This window comes from Lethenteron reissneri, chromosome 23 (genome assembly GCF_015708825.2).
Source record: "Lethenteron reissneri isolate LAM-NWPU_2019-01 chromosome 23, ASM1570882v1, whole genome shotgun sequence".
NCBI classification, from domain to species: domain Eukaryota; kingdom Metazoa; phylum Chordata; class Hyperoartia; order Petromyzontiformes; family Petromyzontidae; genus Lethenteron; species Lethenteron reissneri.
In genome coordinates, this window is record NC_083801.1 from 9,867,880 (window position 1) to 9,893,173 (window position 25,294).

Genomic DNA, 25,294 nt, shown 5'->3' on the forward strand with positions numbered 1-25,294 from the left:
CAATGGAGACTAGGCTCTAAGAAAAGCTGTCTCGGGTGTGGACCAATCAACTTCAAGGACAGTGCATATCATTATCAGAGTTGTTTCCTTTTGTTTGCATTTTGACTGCTTGCGTTGTGGTTATTGCAAACATGACCCCTTTATAAAGGTGTCAGTTTTTGTACCAGTTGAAGGGGTAAAAACCTATTACTAAAAAACAACAACACCGCTTCTCCGTCATACGCGCAAATCACAGTAAAAAAAATCAATAATAAACAATAACAGATAAGCGAGATAAATAGATAGCAAATTATAATCGCAGGATAAAAATTATCCCTTTTTAAATATATAAGTTACCACTTCGGACATTGTAACTAAACATAGCCTTGTGTTCGTGGAATGATGTTAATTTAGTTTGTTTTTTTGACAAGTCACAATGATGGGTCTTATAAGGGGCATCCAAAGAAAATATTAGAGCGGAATGATGCAGTCCCACGTCTAATGCCATGCACCATGGCTTTCATTGACACGGTAATGTGATGATGGGCTTCAGATGAGTGATGGAAGCTTTTTCCAGATTATGTAACACACGCCAGACGTTCGCCACATCTTGCTCTACTGTGTCTGCAGACAATCCCTGAAGTGGCCCCTTCATCCATCACTGATGCACACACAAGAGGGACTTACCAATGAAATTCTAGACACTGAACACATGGTCGTCGACGACCTCACTGGTGCCTCCACAGACAGCCCAAGGGAGAGGAGGTGTGGAGGTATTTGTGCCAGAATGTGTTGGAGCCAAGATGCGTCCAAAGGAGACAACTCCTCCACATCGATCACATGCTGAATGTAACAGCAATGTCGCTGCACATATAACAGGCTACTCTTAGATATCTCATTATCTTGTTTTCGTGGAAATTAATAAAGAATTTAATGAAAGACATACGTTAAATTGAATATACTGTGGTAAAAATATAATTTTCATTGGAATATCAATAAACGAAATTCGTCAGCAATTCACTAGCAAGTGTAACATGGGACAGCTTAATAGGTTTCCCCCTTTTTAAATCCTTTATATTAAGTTCACTTGCTTGCTTTCTTGCGCGCTTACGACCGTGCAAATCTTTCGGTCGTTTTTTAACCCACTTCCCGTGATCCAATCGAGCTGACATTTTGCACACACTCGTTGTGCGTGACAATTTATTTTCGTGAAAATTTTTTTCCAAAATTTTACACTTTTTAGGAAATTTTTTTTTTCATATTTTATTTAAAATACCAATGTGATAAAAATGAAACTCTTACTCAAGAAAAACAGAAATTAATAATAAAATAAAACCGATGCCACGCATATAAAGGATTTATAGTGAAAAACTTTGTTTTTACGGGTTAATTTTTTTCTGCCAACAAAACAGGTGTTAAGATATTAAAAACACCAAACTGAAACCTTTTACAAGAAATCATGTTTGCATTAACTACATATACTTGTGGTCAGAATGCAAAAAAAAACATACTCTGATAGTATATGCATTGTCTTTGAAACTGATTGGCCCACATCAGAGACAGCTTTATTTCTCGCGGTGGCGAGATGTTAACTCCCTCGTCGGTTCGATCCCGACTGACGCCTGTCTATTTGGAGTTTGCAAGTCTATCTCCCCGTGGTCGTGTATTTTTCTCCGGGTCCTCCGGTTTCCCCCTCCACAATTATAAATATGCGTTTAGACTATTTAGCTGCGATACATTTCCACGTGATAAGCCACTTCATTGGGCTATCATGTGACCAGGTCGCTTCTGAAAAAGAGCGATGCAGCTCAGTGCGCCTTACCTCTAAAAGAAATAAAAGTTTAATTTAAAACATAGTTTAGTTTATAGCTTAGTTGTGCAGGAGATCTACGGTGTCAAAATCAGGTAAGGGCTATCCGTTAGAATGTACATTTAATTGCTCTTGACTGATGCTACTGTCGCCATACTGTGTTGTTTGAAAACAATCTTGGGCACTGGCATCCCTCCACACGCGAGGGAAGATCATGCATGCAACATATTGTGATATTTTCACAATGCTTTGAGTGGCCATGATCTCCCGCTTTTGCAAACAATCAACATGCCATGATTTGTCAATTGTCAATTGTACACCACACAATGCTGCGCTTTGGTTTAATGTGAATCTATGCGAACGAAAGTCATGCCAGGTGCAAGAGTCAATGTGACTTCCATGTTAACTCGCCAGCAGCCCTCATTCATTATTGTACAGAAGTTGGGTGTGGTGCCTTTAGTATGACCAGCGTACTGATCCACTCATTACAGCAATTAAAACCAACACTTACCTCGTGTAATCTATATTCGTCTGTGAATGCTATGTTTAATTGCTATCAACACGAGACATGGCAACACATGCACAAACAGTATATAAAGATGCAAAATTATGCAATGAAGTTAGAGCAATAAAAAAAAATCAAAAGGCGAGAGATGCATTCATAAAGGATGGAGATAACGGCAGCGATGCATTCACAGTTATGTTCATGAGGATAAACAGATGCATTCATAAGGTGTATGTGATGTGTCCGGAAGAGATAGATGATAGTTGATGCAATGCATTCATAAAATGATAGGAAAAGTAATATTGTAGAGAATACGTATTCAGGGGATAGCAGAACTACGCAGACAAAAATAGGTGATATATATTCAGAAGCGATATGAAGAACCAGGGTTACCACCTTTTAAATAAACCAAACACGGACACATTTCTCAGCCTAGGTTAATTAAAATTGCGCGGTAATATTTTATAATTATCAATAGCACCGGATCTCGGTACAAATGAATCCGTCACCTGAACACAGATACCAATCCCCAGATTACCCGGGACAAACCCGGATAGGTGGAAACCGTCTTCGAATAGCAAATATGTTACCGTGCTTAATTATGGTGAGATTTATTCAAAATGAAAAATATATACCTACAGGAGGAAATAGATGTACCATACCATTTATTCAATGAAAGATTTATGTTTTTTTTCAATATAAGAATGCTTGCAGATGACATGTACTGTATGCGGGATAGGTAGATGTATTAAGATTACAGTAAATAAATGAACAAAAAAATACAGAGATACAAATGTGTACTCAACCGATGCAAAATATTTACCCCAAATACCCTGACCCCCACTGCATTTACTACAAAGGTCACGTTCGGAGCGAGATAGTCACTTCATATCACCTAAAGGTAAGTCTTTATAGAGCCGAACTCGCCATCCACGTTGACATGGGGATGAACTATGGAGCACAGAACCTCTGTGGAGAGCACCGGGGAGGTTAGTTCCGTAATCCGTGAACACAAATGTCACGTGGTGCCGCTCGTCACAAGAATTGGCCAACTCCGTGAATCCGTGAAAACAGTGTATTGCAGGGGAAGTGCATAAACATGGAGAGCGGCTTCATTATTCAGCAAAAAAATCGCAGATTGAGGTTCAAATTGTCTTCAAGACCCAAAAGTAGCAAACCTGCACTATGCATCTAAATTAAAGGATGTTTGACATTTTATACTTGCGATCAAAGTAAAAAAATATTTAATTTGCTACTCAGATCACACAAATGCATCTAGTATTTGCTGCTGGAAAACCCACGAGTTTTTTTTGGCAAAACATTTGCATTGCACCAAAGATGCAAGTAGCCTCTTTGCCATGAGCAGAAAAATTCTCAAATCGCAACATGATAAAATATAATCCAAGGACACCACCGATGTGGTGTGCTATAGATTCCTGGCAGAATTTGAATTTGCCGGTTCCCGAGATTCCAGATCAGTGGTGCCGCAGGTTTTAAGTCTCGAACTGGGGGTGGTAAACTGCGAACTATTGATGTTTTGCTTAGGTGAATTCAAAGATGCTGGAGGCTTGGTTTAAGTGGGCCCAACGATGACTCACGATTTAGAGTTTTGACAGACCTGCATTATAGGCCTGTAAAAACTCATAAAATTGATCAATTTTAATCAAAATACACCAATATAACAAATTAAAATCGAGTGAAATATTTCAGAATTCCTTGTGTGCAATATTAACATGATATTAATTTAAGCTCATAATTCATCTGAGGAGTGAAAACCATACTTGTTCAGCAACAAACGGATACTTTGAGATATTTTATTGCAAAATGAAAGAATTTCACGTTAACCTTCACAGCACACAAATTTCAGTTGGTTGATGTTTTTGTGCAAGGCAGTAAGCTGTAACAAAAGCCATGAAATCATATCGTGCCAAAATTATAAACATTTAAATATAAATTCACCAGCAGGAAATCCGTTGACATTAAACTTCCCTCCAGCCCTGATTTTCAACCACAGATTTATTGTTGAGACTATTGTAAAAAGAGTGGGGCATGCCTAGTTAAATAATTGGGTTAAACATATTTAGGGAATTTTTACCATGTGTGCATCACATTTTAAATGACACCGTTTATTAAAATTGGTCAAGGACTTCTCTGGACAAACACAGATACATCCAGATTGTGGATGACAGCTGAACGACAGAATCACACATTTGTTTTTAAGACAGGTGTGATTCGAAGTGAAACCAGTTGCAATTTGTGCAGACAATTGGTGTTTCCACCCTTCTTGTTCCTTAGGCCATATTCTTTGCCCTGAGCTTGGACAGAAGAATTTCATTTTTGCGACACTCCTGCAAAGATACAGGCCAATACACATATTAGAGTATGCAACTCAGCCACTTTCATCTCAATATCTAGATCAAGCAATGTAACTGCAATGACCCAAAAAGCCATTGTCAAGTTGTCTTCGTCACGTGCACTAAAAGTATTCTGAGCAGTTGTGAGGAGTAAATACATTTCATGTGAAAACATTTAATCGTGTTATAATGTAATTTTTTATTCATTGGGATTTATTATAAGCATCATGACTCAACGCAACATTTCACACAATTAACCTTTCTGAAAGTATGCTTCCAAATGTTTGAAAGTAATTACTAACAAAGTACTGTTATTTGATTTTTTTTACATGTAAGCTTTCTAAATAAGATGTTTGAAACTCCATTTGCCTGGGATTATAAATGACTATTAAGAAGTACTCCCAATAAATATAAAAATGAATCTAACCTCTTTGAAGTCCTTCACGGTTTTGAAATAAAGGCGTTGTTTGTCCAGGAGATCAAGATGTTCATCATTAAGTTGGTCCCTTCTCATCTTATTCTCCTGACGTTTCTTTTCCACCTGCAGGTCAATGACATGGACCATTTGAAGTTTACATAAAGGTACACGAGTATAACCAACAGACACTTATATATAAATGTGCAATTAAATCAGTGTAGCAATAAAAAAGTATACCATCTTGTGACCTATATGTCCACTTATATTTTGTAAGCATTGCCAAAGGGAAATCCTCTTATCGGCATATAATACCTACCCTTGCACACAGGGAATATCTGCAATTATATGCATAATTGCAGATATTTGTACAATTTTATATAAAACCACATCAATCACAATGAATTACAAATACATGAGGATGTATGCAGAAAATATGCAATAAAAATATATGCAAGGAAGTAACTATTTTAATGATACCTTGCACATGTGAAAAAGCAATGAAGCTTATCCAGCGGAAAATTACAGGGATTTTTCTTCCAAAGAACATTTTCACTCGCTAACCTTTACACGGCTTTGCTTGATCCCCTCCACAATCTGCTCCAGCTGTTTCAGAAACTGCTCTCTGCCACCTTGTGAAGCCATGGCCCTTTGGAAATCACAATGCACAGGGAGCTTTCTTACAATTGAGATAAAAATGACGACACCAACTGTCCAGCTATTCCAAATGACTTAGCGACATTGTTTCTCTACGAGCTGAAACCTGACATAGATTGAAAACTATTCTCTTGGCTCCAATCCTGATGCAAGATAAGTCTAATTACGTAGTTTTCAAGTATTATCATCAGTGTTTTGTCCTGGCTAAAGTAAAGCTGATGTTCTCTCAAGACATCGGTTGATCTGTCAGTTATATTAAGTAGAGCCAAATGTGGTTAATATGTTTTGCATGAGGGTTGTGGATGCAGTATTAGAAAATAAGTGTCATTATTAAAGTTATATATTTTTTAACAATACATGGTATAACCAATCACCTATAACATACTTACTGCTGGAAGTTGTCATGGATGGAATTCAGCAAATTAACCTAAGAGACAGTAAAATGTGTTATGTTCATTTTACGAATAGGCAACTCAATTAAATATAAAACAATTAAATACTCCTGTACATTTTCCATCTTATTAATAATTTGGCTTTTTGGGTTTAGTTTTTTGTCCTTCCCTCACACCTTTGATTAGCACGGTTGGCTACGTACGGTGCGAAATAAGTGCAACATACATTAATGATTATCTGCAATAAACAAGTGAGGCACATTACACAATATTTTTGTTACAATAATCAATACCATCAACACATTTAGTTGGAAAGGTCCTTCCAGTAAAAAAGTGGATGCCAACTGTGCCAATTATGTTAAACTATACAAACAAAAAAGTGTTGATTCCTTTTAATTCAGTACTGGAAAAATAACCTTGTTGTAATTACTCACATTTCCATGCACAAACTAATATTCTGAATAAACCCGATCAAAGGTATTACTTATAGTTGATACACTTTTTTTCAAAATAACATAGCATACCTCTTTTTCCAGATACAGCTTCTTGTCATCCAGCGTGTTGTACAAAGTATAAAATTGCTTTGTCTCTTTATGGGTGGCAGCCACTACACATCAGAGAAAATGTGGATTTCATATACTCCAGACCACAATACAGCACGGGATATTATTAACACTTCGGTAAATGTTATAAAATAATGAAGCTCACGTGAATGCTCTTCTTCAGCACCAATGCATACACGTTTGCATAAAACTACACTGGAAATTGTTAAAATAAAAAACATTCCAAAAAGAGGCAAGTTATCATCGCCGTTTCGTGCAAGTGTCGCCGATGTTTTATCGCAAAATTGGTTGAGAGTTCAGGTATCTTCAGTCAAACCTAATGTGGTTAATGCTTCACAATCTTTAACACAGGAGGGTGAAGTACGTATTGTTTTGTAGGTGCCTGCAAATGCTTCTGTTCTCTTTGTTATTATATTTCATGACGATTATTTCTTCCTACCCTGGCTGTAGAGCTCGACAAAGCGACGCTGGTACTGAGTCAGCTCAGCCCGGCTGGGGACTTCATCAATCTTGCGCTGCAAGATGGCAATCTCTCGGTTTCTCCTCCCCTAACAAAAAAAAACACACCAAAATCAAGCAGAAGAAATTATATGTTTTGTATAATCACGATGCATTCTACGAGTAAACCATTGTTGTGTTTAGCGAGTGCAATTTTATCCATTTGTGCTTTGTTTCAACAGTTTGTGTTACTTGCCAAGAGCATGCGTATCTTCTGCAGTTTGTCGATATCCGTGCGGTATTGCTTTTCAATCAACTGGTCTTGTTCCTAAAAAAAGTTATTGTTTAATTATAAAGTACTAATATGATTGGATTGGCATACACGTATGGTTTCAGAATATCTGTACTCAATTTGCTATGCATCTATGTATAAGTAATGTGATTCAATGTAAAGTTATATTTAAATGAACACTATAAATTATATATTGAACAATACATAAATTATAAATTAAAATATTTAAATCACTTATGTACTTTCTATGCTTTTGCATTAGTGTTCATGGTATTTAAATAAAACATTATCATCGATTTAAATAACTGAAAGTGATTAAATTCCATTTTTCTAAATGCAAAGCACAGGCTCAGCAGTTTATAAAGTATCTTCTTTTTTTTTATGAGGCCAATTTATTTATGCAAATGCGGATCATCTCCTTACAGCCTCTTCTCCAGTCGTATTGTTGGTCTGAAGCTTTAACTCTTCTATGCTGCTCTGTAGACGTGTCAATTCTTCCTATAAAAAACATACATTCAATGTTATTTACAAACACGTAGTAAATGTGAATCATGCAAAACAATACAATGAAGAATTACATGTCACCTTGCAGTGAGCACGGAACTCGTGCTCTTGACTCTTGAGGCTTTCATTCATAGCCACCAGGGCTCTCAGCTTCTGCAAGACACTGGAGCAATTGTGGAATTAGTATTAATACATCAACAGAAATTACTTTCCTATAGTTCCTAACAATGTAATATTACAACACAATGGTGCTGTCCCTCAATGTCTGAGTGAATTATGCCAAAATGGGACTGTTTAACTTGAGACACCCTTTAATTTCCATAAGGAGAAATGTGCTTCATGAAAATATATATTTTTTATTTAGAATGGTTTATTTACGTGCAAGATGCAAGATGTTCTTAATATATATTGTATGACACAATATAAACAGTCCAAGGGAAATTAGATGCATCCACAATGCATATATATGTTTAAACAGTGAGATCTACAGAATATCATCATATAAATGATCAAGTTCTTAAATCTTGACTTAAAGCTTTCATGACTGCAGGAATTCATACTCTCTGGGTCTTTCGGTAAAGTCTCCTTCCTGAGAATCTCTCCCTGCTTCTGAAAGACCCAAAGAGTATCAAGTTCTTATTGAAAAAAAGAAAATGCAAAACTATTATTGAAAAATACATACACAGTAACTATGGAAGCTCAGAAATATTTAACAAACTCTTACATGATTCTGAATGGTACAATCAATAAAACATTTGCAAAAGTGGATGTTATGAATCACATTTATTTGTGTATATTTAAGCATATGTTTATGCTTTTAAAAATGATGGTAGAAAAGGCACACATTAATCCATGCTGGGAAGAATAATGTGCAGGGTAGCAAAGTAAAGTCTAGTCTCATTTTAATACAACTAGATATGAATCATGTACACATGTATTTAGTACAACTATACATGGATAATGTACACATGTATTTGGTAGGCTTTCTTACGCTGAATCAGCCTGGCTCTCCATAGAATCCAACTGTCCCATCTCCTTCCTGAGACTATCTCCCTGCTTCTCGACCTGGAAAACACACACTTAAATCTGTGCAACATCCTTCACATGAACACACCTGTATTGCTATGTTCAAAGAAAAAGTATTACCATGCAATAACATGCCATTATGAGTCTGAGTAATTATAAATCATGGGAATGGAGACATTTTTTTACAATTGTCTAAAGCTAAGGTTACACGTGCTGTAATACAATACAATAACATAGTGAACTTGAACATGTCTAAAAATGGTGAGCTTCAATTGCACGCGTACCTCCATAAGCTTCTCTTTCGCAGCTTCAAAGGCAACTTTCAACTCAGTATGCTTGGCCTTTATCTGTAACACACATGCGAGCTGATTAGAATTTTCAAGTGGGAATACAGAAGAAAACAACACTATCGTCAACATACATATGTATATACAATTTCCTTAGAGCTCTTTTTATACAATGATTTAGTCATAAAATATAACTTTTTAAGTATTTTTCATGCCCCAGCCCCAATTTTGAAAAAGAGGTTTTGCGGAAAGATAAAAATAGTCTGCATGTGTAGCTAAACAAGTGTTACCTCCTCCAGCTGTAGTTCCTTCTGAGAAATCTGCTTGCCAAGCGAAACAACCAAGCGTTTGTGCTGCTGTACTGGACCAAGCCTCTCTGTCTTCTCTTCGCCTGCCAGCTCTGATTGCTGAAAAGAGAATTCAGAGTGTTAATCAGTATTCCAAGGAAGATGTAAAAATGTTATAACCACGATAATGAAATTAAGCCATAGCTCACAGAACGTATAGTAGAATCAAGTCTTGCATGTTTATACGATGGTTTCAACTATGAAAAGTAGCTTATACTTAAGGTAAAAAAACCTACGAATTCCTGCAATTTAATAGAACCAACTTAAAAAATGTGATCGGGAAAAAGTTTGAAAGTAGCTTAATACAGCAATTGCTTTGTGATACATGTTGATATTTTACAACTAAATTGTCTCAAATTAAGTGTAGTAATTCAGGTGTAATTTTGACAATGTATGGTAAAGATATCATTAAAATGAAATCATGTAAATGGAAATATTTGAACCCTTAAAAGAAATCAGAACTGTCAATTTGTTTTTTTTTCAAATCATGTTTTGATATGAAAATTAAAGTCCAAAATAAATACCTTTTCTGCATATTCTGAAGCAATCTGTTTGATCTCCTCTGACTGAAGACCAACAATTTGACCAACTGTGCTGGCTGTTAAACGCCCCTGAAACAAAAAATACAACGTAATGGTCATTTCACAATACTAAAATAATAAGCATAGCAAGTGAAATAAGGGTACCAAGTAGGCAAATGTGCTTAAAGTTAATATATTGCAATATATATTTATATGTGAATGTAGTTTAATATTTCGAAATACATACTTCCTCTGTTGCCATGGCAGCCATGCTGCTCATCAGAGTCTTGATGCGAATCTGCAAAAATAAAACAAAGCTGACCAAATCAATATTTAGTGGTTTTCAGTATGTATGATTATTGTACACACTAAAAAACACAAATAATTGGCCAGAAAATGTTTTTCAATCACCAAAATTTACCATTTGATAAACTGCCACTCAAACTGCATAAAACATGATTGTAACAGCTTCATGTTTTTTTTTAAATACCGATGGATTATTTAAATCTCTAAATAGGACTTACCTCATCAGCAGCCTGCAGCTCCTCTTCCTCAGTTGTCTGTGCTTTCCCTACTGCTGCGGCACCTGGCACAGATTTTTTCCGGTCATCCACCTAAAGCACACAAGGCACATGCTGTTCATAACTACACTTAATTCACATTTGCATTGCTTGACCTAACCATAATGCATTTTAAATGTCATACTTCCCTTGTAAATATGCAACAGCAGTTGTAAAAGTCATAAATACTGACAATTATAAAAATGTATATGTGAATGTTTAGTATGTGTTGGTCTTCAGTCAGAGTGTATATATTAATTATATAATTCAGACAGTGGCAACTACAGACATACAAAAACAATACACTCACCTTCTCATTCTTGTTTTGAATAAAGCAATACCTCCTGCAAAACGGACAAAGGGTGGGGCCTGGTTAAAGTAACCACTGAAAAAAAGCGTTTCGGATGAAAGCGCACAATCAATTATGACTAAAATGACAATTATTGAATTACAGCTTTAATTACGTGTTACCTGTACATTTTATATTAATGATCTAGTGCGCTCAATACATTTTTATTATGAAGTAATTATATTCATTTAATCTTGCTTTATTTAATGATGTACCTATATGCTCACTCACTAATTACCTGCCATACTCTAGAAGCGTAGACTGCACACGTGACTCTTCATCCAGAAGAGAGTCTGTTCCAACTTGTCGCCGGTATCGTCTCTGGGGTTTGTATTCCTCCTGTGGATATCGGTGAGAAGGTTAAAAAGGGAGTGCAAAGTGAAGTAGCTTTGTGAAGCATTTCACAATACACTCATGTAAAATTATGACATGTTATCACTGCGTACAGTGAGATACTGCATGCAGAAACTTACAGCAGCAGCTAGCAAAGCCATGGTCGCCTTTCCCTTCCGCTCCAAAAATTCTTCATCCTGACAAAAAAATGCAAAAAATATATTATTTTTCAAAACTTCACATGCATGTTCTAGAACGCTTAAATGTAATTCACAATTGATGAAATTCTTGCCTCTGGAAGTCTGCGGCTCTTGTTAAACTGGGAGATGGAGAAAGCCCTAATGTGGTCGCCCGTTTCCTCTCGTGTCTCTATGGCCCTCTTCACCAACCACTTAAAAACAAACATTTCATTGTGTTTTTATACAGTTTGTATAGATTCATGTAAAACTATAGAATGTGTTTCATATACAAAATTAGACATTTATTATAGAAGGCACTTATGTTTTGGAAAAATATTAGTGGCAGAATGCGAAGTGTTACAATCTTGTTAAAGTTACCTGGATAACAGGGAATATGTGTATGAAGTCTAAACCCTGGATTTGATGGGGTTCAATCCGATGAGGACACTTCATGCTCGGCAAAACAGACACTATCTTCTCAGTCAAGGCTCTGTGAAGAAAATACACAGAAGCAGCAGTAGCATTCAACTAGTAAAACTGTCTCATGGCAAATTACTAAAAAATCTCATTTGTACAAACAGATGAATAACAAGGATGAATATTTTTCGATTTAAAGCTTTCGTGACTGCAGGGATTCATCTTCTTGGTTCTTTCGGTAAAGTGACTTTACCGAAAGAACCAAGAAGAAGGATGAATATCATTTATGGAACTCATTTACACGTATTACATCAATAGCCTGACATTCACGTTTTAAATCTGGTTATGCTTTTCCAAACCTCACATCTTTTGGCCGATGGTGGAGTTTTCCTGGAAGAGCAAGTCAACATCAATGTCAACACTACACGTAGTGATGCACCATGTCATTCCTCCAACCACCTACAAACACACATCAACAACTTTAATGAAAGCACGTTTATTTAACGGTGGCTTCAATAGTTAACCAAACATACATATTGCAGTGAGACATTTTTTGGGCGATAAACTATATTGTTTGTCAATTGTTTCTAACAGTTAAGTACTCTCAAAGCAAAAATACATAACTGGGTCTTGCATTTAAGGTTTTTTTCAGGTCTCTATAATACAATAAGCTAAATTAACAAAGGTCTATGCATTCATTAAAACATGCACACGCCGCTCCGCATATTAATCAGAAATAAAAAAAACCCAGCAGCATTACACTGACATTTTGCACATCTAAGAATGCTTTCAATATGCAAAAATAGGCAACATAAATTCCACCTTATCGAAAGATGAGAGCCCCTTGATGCGAGCACGGAAGTAGCCAGCAGCAACTAACAGCTCAAGGATCTCTGATAGTTTGACGCCTTGCTCTTCATCCTCTCGCGTCTCCACCTACACACGGTAATGCACTTTAATCGTTAGTGTAACCACAAACACAACAATGTACCTAACTGAACAGTCATCATTGTTGCTGAACAGAAGGGTGGCTCATTCCATTGAAACAAATGCTGTTGCAATGCCCAAAAACCCCTTGGTGGTACATATCTCAATTAGGTATTGTGCTAGTGTTGAAAACTCCACGTTCCTATGGCGGGGAGCGGTGTGACTGTAAGTCTAACCAAAGGACAACCAACTAATCATGACAGACACTACAGTGATTATTCCAGCAGGTGGTGCTGTTGTTTCCAACCCCAGACGAAAAGACGATGGGCCAAGGCTACTCTAACACGATTCGCTGCTGTTCTACCAGGAGAGCAGCAAAACGAGCGAATATTATAAACCAAATATATTTCGTTTGTGTATGTCCGTGTAAGTCGGTCATCTCTCTTCGGTTAGGAGTCGTGAAAATATCTGCACGGTTCAGAATCTCACTTCCTCCTTCTCGCTATATGCTGTACATACACTCTACCCACTGTGCGGTGAATATCTCCATTGTGTATCTGCGTGCAGTGGTACTGTACATCCTTCACTGTCACTGTGTACCTAGGCATCCGTTTCTCGTACTGTATACCCATCTATATGTACGGTATAGACTATATTAGAACCATATTTACATGGGTGCATATCTGCGCCTCTCTGTAACGCCCGTGCGTGTTTCTGTGCACAATGTGTGCCTATTTCTCTGCATACCCCTCCGTGTCTGGATCCCACTTGATTTCCTCACTCCTCCCTCTCCGTGTAAACCATCTCTGTGCGAGTTCCACACCGTCTCGTCTCTCTCGCCACGTTTCTCCGTGTGCCTGGCCCCCTAAGTGCCTGCCCCCCTAAGTGCCCGGCCCCCCTAAGTGCCCGGCCCCCTAAGTGCCTGGCCCCCTAAGTGCCTGCCCCCCTAAGTGCCCGGCCCCCCTAAGTGCCTGGCCCCCTAAGTGCCTGCCCCCCTAAGTGCCCGGCCCCCCTAAGTGCCTGGCCCCCTAAGTGCCTGCCCCCCTAAGTGCCCGGCCCCCCTAAGTGCCTGGCCCCCTAAGTGCCTGCCCCCCTAAGTGCCCGGCCCCCCTAAGTGCCCGGCCCCCCTAAGTGCCTGGCCCCCTAAGTGCCTGCCCCCCTAAGTGCCCGGCCCCCCTAAGTGCCCGGCCCCCCTAAGTGCCCGGCCCCCTAAGTGCCCGGCCCCCCTAAGTGTCTGTCCCCCTAAGTGCCCGGCCCCCCTAAGTGCCTGCCCCCCTAACCGACCGTGCTCATCGCACTTCCGATGAGCACGGTCGGCAACGTACGGTGCGAAAGAAGTTCCGCACGCGTAATTACTGTACACACAGCTGCCCCCCCACCCCCCCCCCCAGCCGTCTCTGTACCGCGCACTGCGCAGGGGGTACAGACTCCAGAGCCGATGGCTCTCACAGGATCTCAGGGCGATACAAAATATAAATAAAAACTTAATTTTTTTTAAAACACCCCCCCCCACCCTTCACTGCCACCTCCGTGTACGCTTCTACCCATGACCTCTCGCTCTCTCAGTACACGTGTGGTGCGCGTGTACATCTCGCCGCCGCCGTGTGTGTGTGTGTCTCGCCTCGATGAGACGCCCGTCCTGGTCGTACTGCGCCGCCGCCGCCGCCGCCACTCTCGACCCCGCACGCGATCGCTGCGGTGCAGCCGCCGCCATCGCAGTAGCTCTGCTCACGTGACCGCCGCTCCGCCCACGTGACCACCACCACCACCACTCTCCACGTGACCACCACCACTACCCCTCTACACGTGACCACTACCACCACCCCTCTCCACGTGACCACCGCTCCGCCCACGTGACCACCACCACCACCACTCTCCACGTGACCACCACCACCACCCCTCTCCACGTGACCACCACCACCCCTCTCCACGTGACCACCACCACCCCTCTCCACGTGACCACCACCACCACCCCTCTCCACGTGACCACCACCACCACCCCTCTCCACGTGACCACCACCACCACCCCTCTCCACGTGACCACCACCACCCCTCTCCACGTGACCACCACCACCACCCCTCTCCACATGACCACCACCCCTCTCCACGTGACCACCACCACCACCCCTCTCCACGTGACCACCACCCCTCTCCACGTGACCACCGCCACCCCTCTCCACGTGACCACCACCACCCCTCTCCACGTGACCACCAAAGACAGACTTGGAGGGGCGAGTGCTGTTAGCGAGCGGCGCCTGTGGAGGCCACTGGCACACGAGGGGGTGGTGGGGTGGCCACCAGTCCGCCCGGGCCGCCTTTGTCTCCCCAGTGGCGATGTTTAACTATAACACCGCACCAGGTTACTCATTTGACAGCGGAGTTCGACCTAGGGGAGGCCCACGACCGATACAGATAACAATGTGTAACAAAAACATTGTTCCTGGGTAGTATTATTTTCTAATTGCTTATGCCTCAAAAGTATAGAAAATGGCTATTATTCCCCACAAACTTTGCTTTTGTGACCAGGACAGTTATATTTTGAAATGTACCTATTTTCAATGATAAAACCTGTGCATTTGTGTCATTCTTTCATATAAAGTCCTGGTCACAAAAGCAAAGTTTGTGGGGAATAATAGCCATTTTCTATACTTTAAAGGCATAAGCAATTAGAAAATAACACCTAGGGGCCGTCCATAAACGACGTCACTCACCTAGGGGGGGGGGGGGGTCAGACATTTGTGACGATGTGTGACGAGGGGGGGGGGGTGAGAAATGTGACGTCACATCAAAATGCGCAACTTTAAATAAATATAGACAACACGTTCTACTTAATTAAATAGACTTTTAAATAAATGTTTTCTCCTACAACATCAGAGTGCAGAAGCACATTAAATACGCACTACAATGACAGCAGTTTAAAGCGATTTGAAGCATGTTTTATTTGGGGGGGGGGGGGCAGAGCTTTGTGACGTCATATTTGAGGGAGGGGTCTGACTTTGTGACGCCGTGTGACGAGTGGGACGGGTCAAAAATCGTCCAAAATCGCATGACGTCATTTATGGACGGCCCCTTACTACCCAGGAACAAAAAAATCATGTTCCACAGTGTAATCGTCACCGGGTTGTTGGCCGTGAGCGGGGAATCGAACTCGAGTCGACGAGTTCGTAGCGCAGAGCGAAGCGCTCATCGCTGCATCGCCGCTCTCCACGTGACAGCCGCTAAGCTCACGTGACCCCCCACCACTCTCCACGTGACCGCCGTGAATCCAGAATATTTTTTTATACTGCAGGAGGAATCCGATGAGCTATAAAGCTCTTTTGTCCCTCGGATTGCACAGAAGAGGTGGGTCAGAACGTTTACAACCACAGGCAATTAAAAAAACTACAGAAGTGCAAAGTATAGGAAAGGTAAACGAGTCGGTTAAAATATATACACAAATAAAACGAAACTATTTGTTTTATTTTGCCAGGTAAATACAACCGAGCTACTAACTTCTTTTGCAGAAGCGATCTGGACACAAACGACAGCTTAACGCAGCGGTCGGGAACCTATGGCTTGCGAGCCATATATGGCTCTTCCAGTGACGGCATATGGCTCCCAGACAATTTTGAGTTGAAAAAAAATAATAATAAAAAAACTAAAAATCCGTTTGGAACTGATTTTAAAATACTTGTGATATTGTTTAATAATACTGTGTCATTTTAAAGTAAACAGAAATTAGTTTTGAAGATAAATTTCACGGGTCACGCCTGCACGAAGCTCAACCTCACCACGTATGAACCAGACTACAAGGCCATCAGCAAAAACCATGCAGCACCAGAAGTCGCATTAAAAGTAAGACATTGAATTTATTAAACGTTAAAAATACTATATGGCTCTCAATGAAATATATTTAGAAATATTTGGCTTTTATGGCTCTCCCAGTCAAAAAGGTTCCAGACCCCTGGCTTAACGGAGTGGCTTATCACGTGGGTTAGTACGTCATGGTCACGTGAGCACCACACGCCGTAGGGGCAGCTGGCTCGCTCACGTGACCCGCCACCCCCCTCCCAGCCACGCCCCCCCCGGCGCGCGAGCTGCTCACGTGACTGCCGGCGTGCTACTCGGTGCCACGTGGGGGATGTGACAGTTTCCCTGTGACGTCATGCTTTCGGATTCAATCATTTAAACGCTGCTTGTAACCGCCAGCGAAACGTCCTCGATTTTTAAATGTTCTGGGTTTCATACCTGTCAAGCCCTTATCAGTGCCGACCTTATTACAGATAAACTCAAGACTTCATTGGTCAACCCGTGCCCTTATCAATCTCAACGTTCATCCTACAAAGTCCCATCACAAGGGAGAAACACAAACACATCGACAAAAATTATGTTACTAAACAAAAACCTTTTTTGTGTTACTTTTGATAATTGGTGTCAGTGATGCTACTTAACACATTCCTGCGGAGGGAGCTGATAGGAACGTTGGGTTGCTCGGTCAATGGCCAGGGTCAACAGCGGCGTGGTGTATTCCGCAAATATGGCCGACTGTGAGGGCGGGCACAAGCCGACGTGAGTAGGTTAAACGTTGAGTTTTATAAGGGCACCACGGGGTGACCAGCCCCTCCCCACCCAGCCCCACCCCTCCCACCCCCCACCCAGCCCCTCCCCACCCTCCCCTCCCCACCCAGCCCCTCCCTGCATGACGGACGGACACAATAATCCCCTGTAGGCTGGTGTAACCAGGAGGATCCTACCAGTATGCTTACTCTGTGATCTTGCATGCTGATGCTGCTTGCTTGATATGTGGATGCACACACTTATTTTGTAAATGTACAACACTAAACAGTAAATTATGAAGGGTTAAACAATACACTATCATTCATGTACATCCCAATCCTGTTTTTACAAATTTCAGGATCACATTTTTCGGCTGCTACGGGGATCGCTACTCTTCAGAGTAAAAAAAAAGCTGTCCCACAATTTATTTTTTTGGCCGTATGATGTCTTTGTTGCCCCTATTGAAAAGGATGTGCGCCGTTTCGACCTGAAACTCAATTTCCCTGTTCAAGAATACGGGTAAACCGTATGGGTTGACAGACACAGGGTTTACTCGCCAACACGTTTTTTGGGGTCCAACCGTTAGTTTCCAGGGAAGAGTAGAATGTTTCGAATTATTTTGAAAACATTCATTTTGTGTGCCTAATGTGCAATAATGTATAATTAATATCCAATACTTTTTACAAAGATAACGGATGCTGCTTTTCTGATTAGATTTGTTTCAAACGACCTATAAAAGTAGAACTGCATTTACCTTTCAATTTGTATTTAAACCAGCAAGGACAGCTGTGTGCACATCTGAACTTTAAATTCTAATTGCTCAAGATCGTGCATAAATGAGAATATCCACTCCTTACCTTGCAGGCTATTGTTCTTAAAATTAAGCTGTATATTGTGTGCTATCGCTGACATGAAAAAGTATTTGCATAGCTTTCAGTCAGCAGTTCCTATTGGAAGTCCACCATACACACGTGCATTTATAATTAATTTACGTTTCTAAAGAAGGTATCGAGATAACGATAGCTATGAAGAACACTTAGCTTAAATTCAGAGCTTGTTTTCATCGTGGCACAACATGAGTACATGGACCCTTATAAGCCAATCACTTTAAATTTATAATATTTTTGTAGCATTTTATATAAATAATGCATCACAAAAAAATAACAAATCATTGCATTACCTACAATAGTGCCAATTGCGATGTGACACAAAACATTGTGACCCGTGATAAATCCCACCAGCAGGTGGCAGCATGATCATATGTGTACGTCCCACAGGTGGAACATAAAATCAGGAATGTTTATACATGGAGGAATTGGATGAGCTATAACGCTCTTTTTCACACATGTCCAGTAGTGGACAAAACCACAACGTCCTCCATTCTTCTCTCCATAATTCTCAAACGACTCACCCAGTGTGTAATGCCACCCAGCAGACTCTAGGTTCTGGAGTCCCAATTGAAAAGCATTCCTTATATCTGGTACTTTAATGCAGCTTAAGTTATTACAATATTTGTAAAAGGCCTAAACAAATTCAAATGGGCAACTTTATATTGGATAATTACTACCTGAAAAGAATAAGTAAATATAACACGTTAATTTCTGTAAACAATACTATTTTACTACATAGTGTTTAGTTCAAAAAGTTTACAAACACACTGTGATGTTTGGCACAGTTTTTAATCAACTGGGAAAACACAACACTGAGGCAAAAATGAATGTGGCAATCATTTTAGAACATTGATGATGGAACTGGCCTAAAGCATAATGTGACACAGCAACATTAACACTGGTAACATTTAACACTTATTCACAATAACGAGTCCATTAAAGTGCTTATTAAAGTAACATATTTACAGGACACTGATAAAAATTCCAAGCAGTTCAAAGCATTCACGGGCTATGCATTTTATGGACCAAAGAATTGCTACAAACATCAGAAATGCAAGACAAACTCTCAGAATCCTGAACTCTATAGAGGACGTGCGCAAATTAATAAACAGGTGGAGGCTCTGCACAGCTTCATATGATTGTATATGTATTGTGTGTGTGTGTGTATAAGTTACGTAAAACTTTACCAGAAAGGTTTTCAAAGCAGAGCACTACACACTGTGATCGTACAGTACATTTGGTAAATTAAGCACAGATCTATTAAATAATTAATCGGAAATAAATTCACGTTTTACCCTGTGAATTGTCTGATTTTATACAGATCAGATGGATGTGTATCATGGAGACCTCTGGAAACTGTCCACAACTTCTGGACAGACATTCCTGGAATAGTGATTGAAGATATTCCACGATTGTACTGTGTGTGATATGCCATTCTTAAAAAATGAAAGTCAAAAACATGGTGGAATACTGGATAACCGTTCAAATGATGCAGTAGCAGATGTTTTAGATTCAATTTTTAAGTACAGAGTACTGACATTAAATTTGGTTGTTAACTTGAATAAGGACAATCATACATTTTTATAATTGAGATTTTCATAAGTTAGAAAAAGAGAATAAAAACTATAAATAAAATGCCTACCATCGTACAAGGAATATTAGTAGAATTTGAGTACATTTGCTATTTCATAGCTTGATATGATGGTTATTGAAAAGTAAGTTATTTTCAGCATGTTATTACAGAAGTTAATATTTTTTGTTACCATTAACCATTCTATAATTAAATACGCTTTTAATGTTTACAAAAATACACTTGTATATATTGCACTTAATAGTTTTCTGAAAGAGTTTTAATCGATTATTGAATGAACATTGACTCGTGCTTATCCAATAGATGGCTCCTCTTGAGCCTATTGTCAATAATTGAAAAGGGATTCACTTTAATCAATTGTAATTGATGCAACATGTGTGCTATAGTGTGACAATAAAATACACACCTAAAAAAGGCGACCCTGTGGAACACTAATGCACGTTAACAAGTCCTGGGAAATACATGCTTATGAATGCAAACAAGTGTAGGCTTATGAAATATTTCTGTATTTAACAACTGTATTTTGCAATCTTTCAGGCAGGTGTATTTCGCAAAAGAATTTGGTATCAGGTTCCACAGGATCACTTTATTTTTAACACCGCAAATAGTTAAAATATACTGAGCAGTATATTTAGTTACTATTGTCATTCCTAGTTTTGTGCATAGTCCCGTGTGAAAATTATTGAATCAGTAATTGGTGTAGAGAGAGGAATACATATTTGAAACTGTAGTTATGGTCAACAACCAACTCAGCTAAATTATTCATTAATTTAAAATGAATGTTGTTTGCAAGCACTATTATTTTCCGTTTCATTTTCCTTCAGATTACCGAAATATGAACAATTTCGCATTCAACTTCTTTTGGAGTGACTATATTTTCAATTATGATGTGGCAATATAAAGAGACACAAGACATTGCTTAAAGAAAGCATGTTGTAAGTCCGTGCGCACGTTGGAAAGCAATGGGCGGGGATGGGGACATCAAGGAGAATATTTAGAATGCATGGTTTCTCATGTGGCTGCTCTGAGCTCCAACTACCATGCAGCGATGGTTGAATTTCTCAACATGAACACTCTCATGCTTGGATCAAATGATTGCTGATCAATTTGATCACGAAATTAAATACTCTATATATTGTTATTTCAGTGTATATGCAATCCTATACTGTACAAATATTAATAATTAAAAATAAAACATGTTTTGTTATTTAAAATAAAATGTTTTAAAAGAGTTATTTAAGATATTCGTAATTTGACTTTAAAACCGTTGCTTCTATAATTGATATGCTGAGTTATGAGTTACAAACTCAGGATTCGATTACCAATAGCATATCATCGAGGTGACCTCAGGGAATTGCTGGAGGCATTTCTCCTCCCCTTATTTTTCCTACGGAGACCTAATTGAATGCGCAAGTGACACTAGTACAAACTAGTACATGAGCTAGAAATTCTGGTGGCTGCTCCAATGTTATTCACGCGTATGGCCATCAACTAGCAGGCGAAACCCCATGAGAAGCGATGCACCCTATTGTGCCGCCCTCTGTCTCCACCTTTAGACACGACAGTAATTACACGCGTAGTTCACTCGTCCTCATCATCGTCGTCCTCGCGTTCGTCTCGCACACGTGGTGCCAGCTGGCTGAAGCAGTCAACGAAGAAGTCTGTCATCGTCTTGTAGAGGTGCCGCCTCCACTTGAGCTCGCGCACAGAGTTTCTCCTCGTCCGGATAGATCTGCAATGTAAAGTTTTGCTTGGGTTTTAGATTATTTCCATAGGACGCTACATATAAGGTCATATTGACATCTTCTTGGATCTTTCGGTAAAGTCACGTAGAAGGGAAATAATAAAATAATAAAAATAAAACATAATAAAATACGATTCTCACGACGTTTCGGCCACAACGCAAGCAGCCGCTGTCTTTCCGACAGACTTGTTCTTCACCTGAGGACGACTGCTTGCATTGTGGCCGAAACGTCGTGAGAATTGTATTTTATTATGTGTTATTTTTATTATTTTATTATTTCCCTTCTACGTGACTTTACCGAAAGAACCAAGAAGAAGAATCCCTGCAGTCACGAAAGCTTTAAATCATATTGACATCTTGATGCAATGGCCGAAACACACCACCTAATTGGTGATTTATACCATTGTAGGTGGTGTAAACGACACAATTTTACCCAACAAAAATCTAAAGCGTAGGTATGATTGTCAACACCTGAATCAGGTCCATAACACACTGGTGCCTATTAACATCTACACAGTTTATCATCGTTTATCTTTCATTTTTATTTATGAGAGAAAAAATACGTTGAAATATTCCGGAAAACCGTTTTTATATATTTTTTTGCTGTATCTAAAATGTGCATTGTCAAAGCCTGATTATAACATCATTTAATATTTGTGATTGTAAACTGTGGTACTCGACCTGGAGTGTGTAGTTTGCATCAATGCTGATAAGATGTTTAATCAGTTCTGCAGTGTGCTGGAAGTGGACCATCTCTGAAAAAGAAAAAAACATACCACCACATTATATTTGGTATAATTCAAATACATTTCCCACAGCTTGGCAGATCAAACACACCTGTAAGAAATGGCACAGCCTCAATGCATGTGGTGTAATAGCGCAGCCTTAATTCAAGTGTACAACAACTTTGTATGCAGGAGCACTGGTGCTGGATATTTATTATGAAGTACACTATTCATCTTCTTGGTTATTTCGGTAAAGTCACGTAGAAGGGAAGTAATAAAATAATAAAAATAAAACATAATAAAATATTATGTTTTATTTTTATAATAAAATATGTTTTATTTTTATTATTTTATTACTTCCCTTCTACGTGACTTTACCGAAAGAACCAAGAAGATGAATCCCTGCAGTCACGAAAGCTTTAAATCGAAAAGTACACTATTTATAATGAGGACATCTTCTTTATTCACCTTCTTTGCATTTAGGCAGTGAGAGAGGACATAAGTAGTGGCCAGGAGTTGTTTTGGCTTCGGCATTACATTGCAATGTGTTGCATATTTTGTTATTTTATTAGTTACATTTACACTGGAACAAAGATAAGCTTCAGGGAAAAATAACTAAATAATTTAAAAAAATACTAACGTTTAAAAGTAGTAAAACCCCAAATTACAACTCTTTGGTTCTTTCGGTAAAGTCACGTATAAAGATAAAATAATAAATTAAATACTTGCATACGACGTTTCAATTGCAACACAAGCAATCATCAGCAGGTATAAATGAAATAGAAACACAAATCTAGTATACTTAGACATGTAATGTAATACAACAGAGAGTTGGATAACATAATATAACAGTCAACACCCTACCTGGTTGATTTCAAATTCCAATTTAAAAAAAAGTTATTCTGTAAAGTTAATCATCAAAGTCCTGCAACTGAAGTAGTAAAATTAACCAATATGTACTTTTATATCATTAATATCTGAGTGATGCTTATTATAAACTCCCCTGATTTAAAAAACAAATATGTCTTGCATTTTTCTAAGATATCACAAATCCCATGATACAGAATAATTTAATCTAATCATGAAAACTATCTGCTTTCCAATTTTCTGTAATTGGGTTTCTCAGTTGGTGATCAGACTGATTCATGTGTTTTTTTAAATGAAATACACTTTAATATCACATGTTCCATGTAGGAGGATGTTATCGTCTTTCAAACGTGCTTTGTGAATTAGCCTTGTTTTTATAGACTCCTTAAAGACCCATTTCTATTTTTGTTGAGTTTTTTGTCTAATTACCGACACTTATCTCATGTTGTTTAAATATCTTGATTTGAAGCTTTCGTGATTGCAGGAATCCATACTCTTTGGTTCTTTCGGTAAGGTCACGTAGGTTGAAATATATATCACAACGATTCGATCGCAACACAAGTGGTCGTCCTCAGGAGGGAATTTTTTTTATTTTATTTCTTCTACCTACGTGACTTTACCAAAAGAAGCAAAGAGTATGTTGTTTAAATACTTGTCAATGCTCTTGTGAAATGTGCTTAACGTCTGTAATTGATGAAGGTTATATAAAAAACAACACCTGTGCTAGAAAGGCTTCTTAGATGGTTAGAAAGCTATTTTACAACTAGCATTTTGCCCGTCGAAGGACGGGTGTATTGCAGTAAATCTGAAACTTACAAGCGAAAAGCAGACCGTGACAAAATATTAATTGCATCCATTCGTGTACAATTTGTAAGGCCGCGGTGACACAGACTTATTTCATTTAAAGGTTATAATCCCTTGTTCATCATGACGTCCTTTTTACTTCTATGTCTCAACAGCGTGACGGAGATCGCGTGACGTGAGGCTTCTGCCTTTGTCGTGAGGGTTGTGAGTTGACGCCGAGGAGGGGGGAGGAGGCGCCTCGGCCCCCCATGTGGTGTGACGTCACCTACTAATTTTTATTAATGGGGGGGGGGGGTGTCTATTTGGAGGACGTCACCTGACCATGAATATTAATGAGGGGGGCTGGTCGATGTGGAGTGACGTCACGAGTGTTAAGGACACCTGGGTTATTATAGTACTGTAGGTATGTGCCTCTGCTGACGATTGCCCTAACTCACAATGTTACACTGGTACTGATGCCACCTCCTCTCCTATCTTTCTTAGTTATCTTATTGGAAATGAAAGTTAAGTTGTAACATATTTAACAGACCCTAATGAATGGTTAAACAAAATAAACCTGGGAGGGGACAAGTAAGGAAGTTCAGGAGATCTGTGAAAAATAAATGCATCTAATATTAGAATAATGCGGGGAGCTGTGGCCCAGTGGTTAGCACACTCACTTTGCACCTGGTGACCTGAGTTGTTGAATTCCTGGACTGATCCTGGGCAACTTGGACTGACCAGTAGTGAAATATGGTCAAACAATCTCCATGAGAATGCCTTCATCCAGCAGTGGATATACAATGGGCTATGAATTATTATTTTTATTCGTCTAATAATAATGCAAGATAACTCGTAAAATATTGATAGCTACAGGATGAATATAAATGGTATTTTAACTTGTTTTCAATACTTCATATATATACACACACACAAACTGCACCAGGGCTATAGTAAAAGCTTTTTCAGAGAATTCTTACCATTAGCTGTGCCATGGATGATTAAGAATCGTTCGGCCTTGAGGCAGCTGAGCCGACTGCTCACTTTGGCAGCCTGATAAAGTGAATGTGAGACATTTGAACAGAATAAAAAAATACAGAAAAAATATTAGGGTAGAATTCCATACAAAATACAGTCAAAGAACATAATTACGTGATAATGGTCAAGAAAGATGGATTGTTAAAAACAACACAATATATAAGTTAGTGAAGATATATGATCAATAAAAGGCGCAATATGTAATGTAAAGGGAGATTCCCATGAATATAGCAAAACAAATTTGTTAAACAACATTCTTACTCCT

General features: G+C 39.1%; 2 protein-coding genes across 2 annotated transcripts in view; both read right to left on the reverse strand.

Annotated features, from left to right (window-relative positions):
* Nucleotides 1-4,094: 4,094 nt before the first annotated feature.
* CCDC93 (coiled-coil domain containing 93) lies at nucleotides 4,095-14,636 on the reverse strand. The gene is made up of 23 exons (XM_061557085.1): nucleotides 14,477-14,636; nucleotides 12,751-12,864; nucleotides 12,293-12,387; nucleotides 11,890-12,001; nucleotides 11,625-11,723; nucleotides 11,473-11,529; nucleotides 11,238-11,338; nucleotides 10,961-10,994; nucleotides 10,615-10,704; nucleotides 10,338-10,388; nucleotides 10,094-10,180; nucleotides 9,513-9,629; nucleotides 9,220-9,282; nucleotides 8,901-8,974; nucleotides 7,991-8,072; nucleotides 7,829-7,903; nucleotides 7,370-7,441; nucleotides 7,115-7,223; nucleotides 6,637-6,719; nucleotides 6,110-6,147; nucleotides 5,628-5,712; nucleotides 5,076-5,189; nucleotides 4,095-4,642 (listed from the first exon to the last, which is right to left on the reverse strand). Exons 1-23 carry the CDS (start codon nucleotides 14,567-14,569, stop codon nucleotides 4,586-4,588), a joined length of 1,902 nt encoding a protein of 633 aa, XP_061413069.1. The 5' UTR covers nucleotides 14,570-14,636; the 3' UTR covers nucleotides 4,095-4,585.
* A 4,069-nt stretch (nucleotides 14,637-18,705) lies between these two features.
* LOC133345943 (inactive dipeptidyl peptidase 10-like) overlaps nucleotides 18,706-25,294 on the reverse strand; it is an 87,281-nt gene continuing 80,692 nt past the window's right edge. Inside the window, 4 exon segments of the mRNA XM_061557086.1 lie at nucleotides 18,706-21,588; nucleotides 21,590-21,604; nucleotides 22,298-22,371; nucleotides 24,972-25,044. Coding sequence (XP_061413070.1) covers nucleotides 21,454-21,588; nucleotides 21,590-21,604; nucleotides 22,298-22,371; nucleotides 24,972-25,044 — 297 coding nt within the window. The 3' untranslated portion in view covers nucleotides 18,706-21,453.

Coding starts and splice junctions, on each gene's coding strand:
- CCDC93 (XM_061557085.1), bottom strand. CDS start 14,569: ATGGCGGCGGCTGCACCGCAGCGATCGCGTGCGGGGTCGAGAGTGGCG. Junction 9,630..10,093: donor CTTCAGAATATGCAGAAAAG/GTATTTATTTTG, acceptor TTCTCTTTTCAG/CAATCAGAGCTGGCAGGCGA. Junction 4,643..5,075: donor CCGTGAAGGACTTCAAAGAG/GTTAGATTCATT, acceptor GTATCTTTGCAG/GAGTGTCGCAAAAATGAAAT.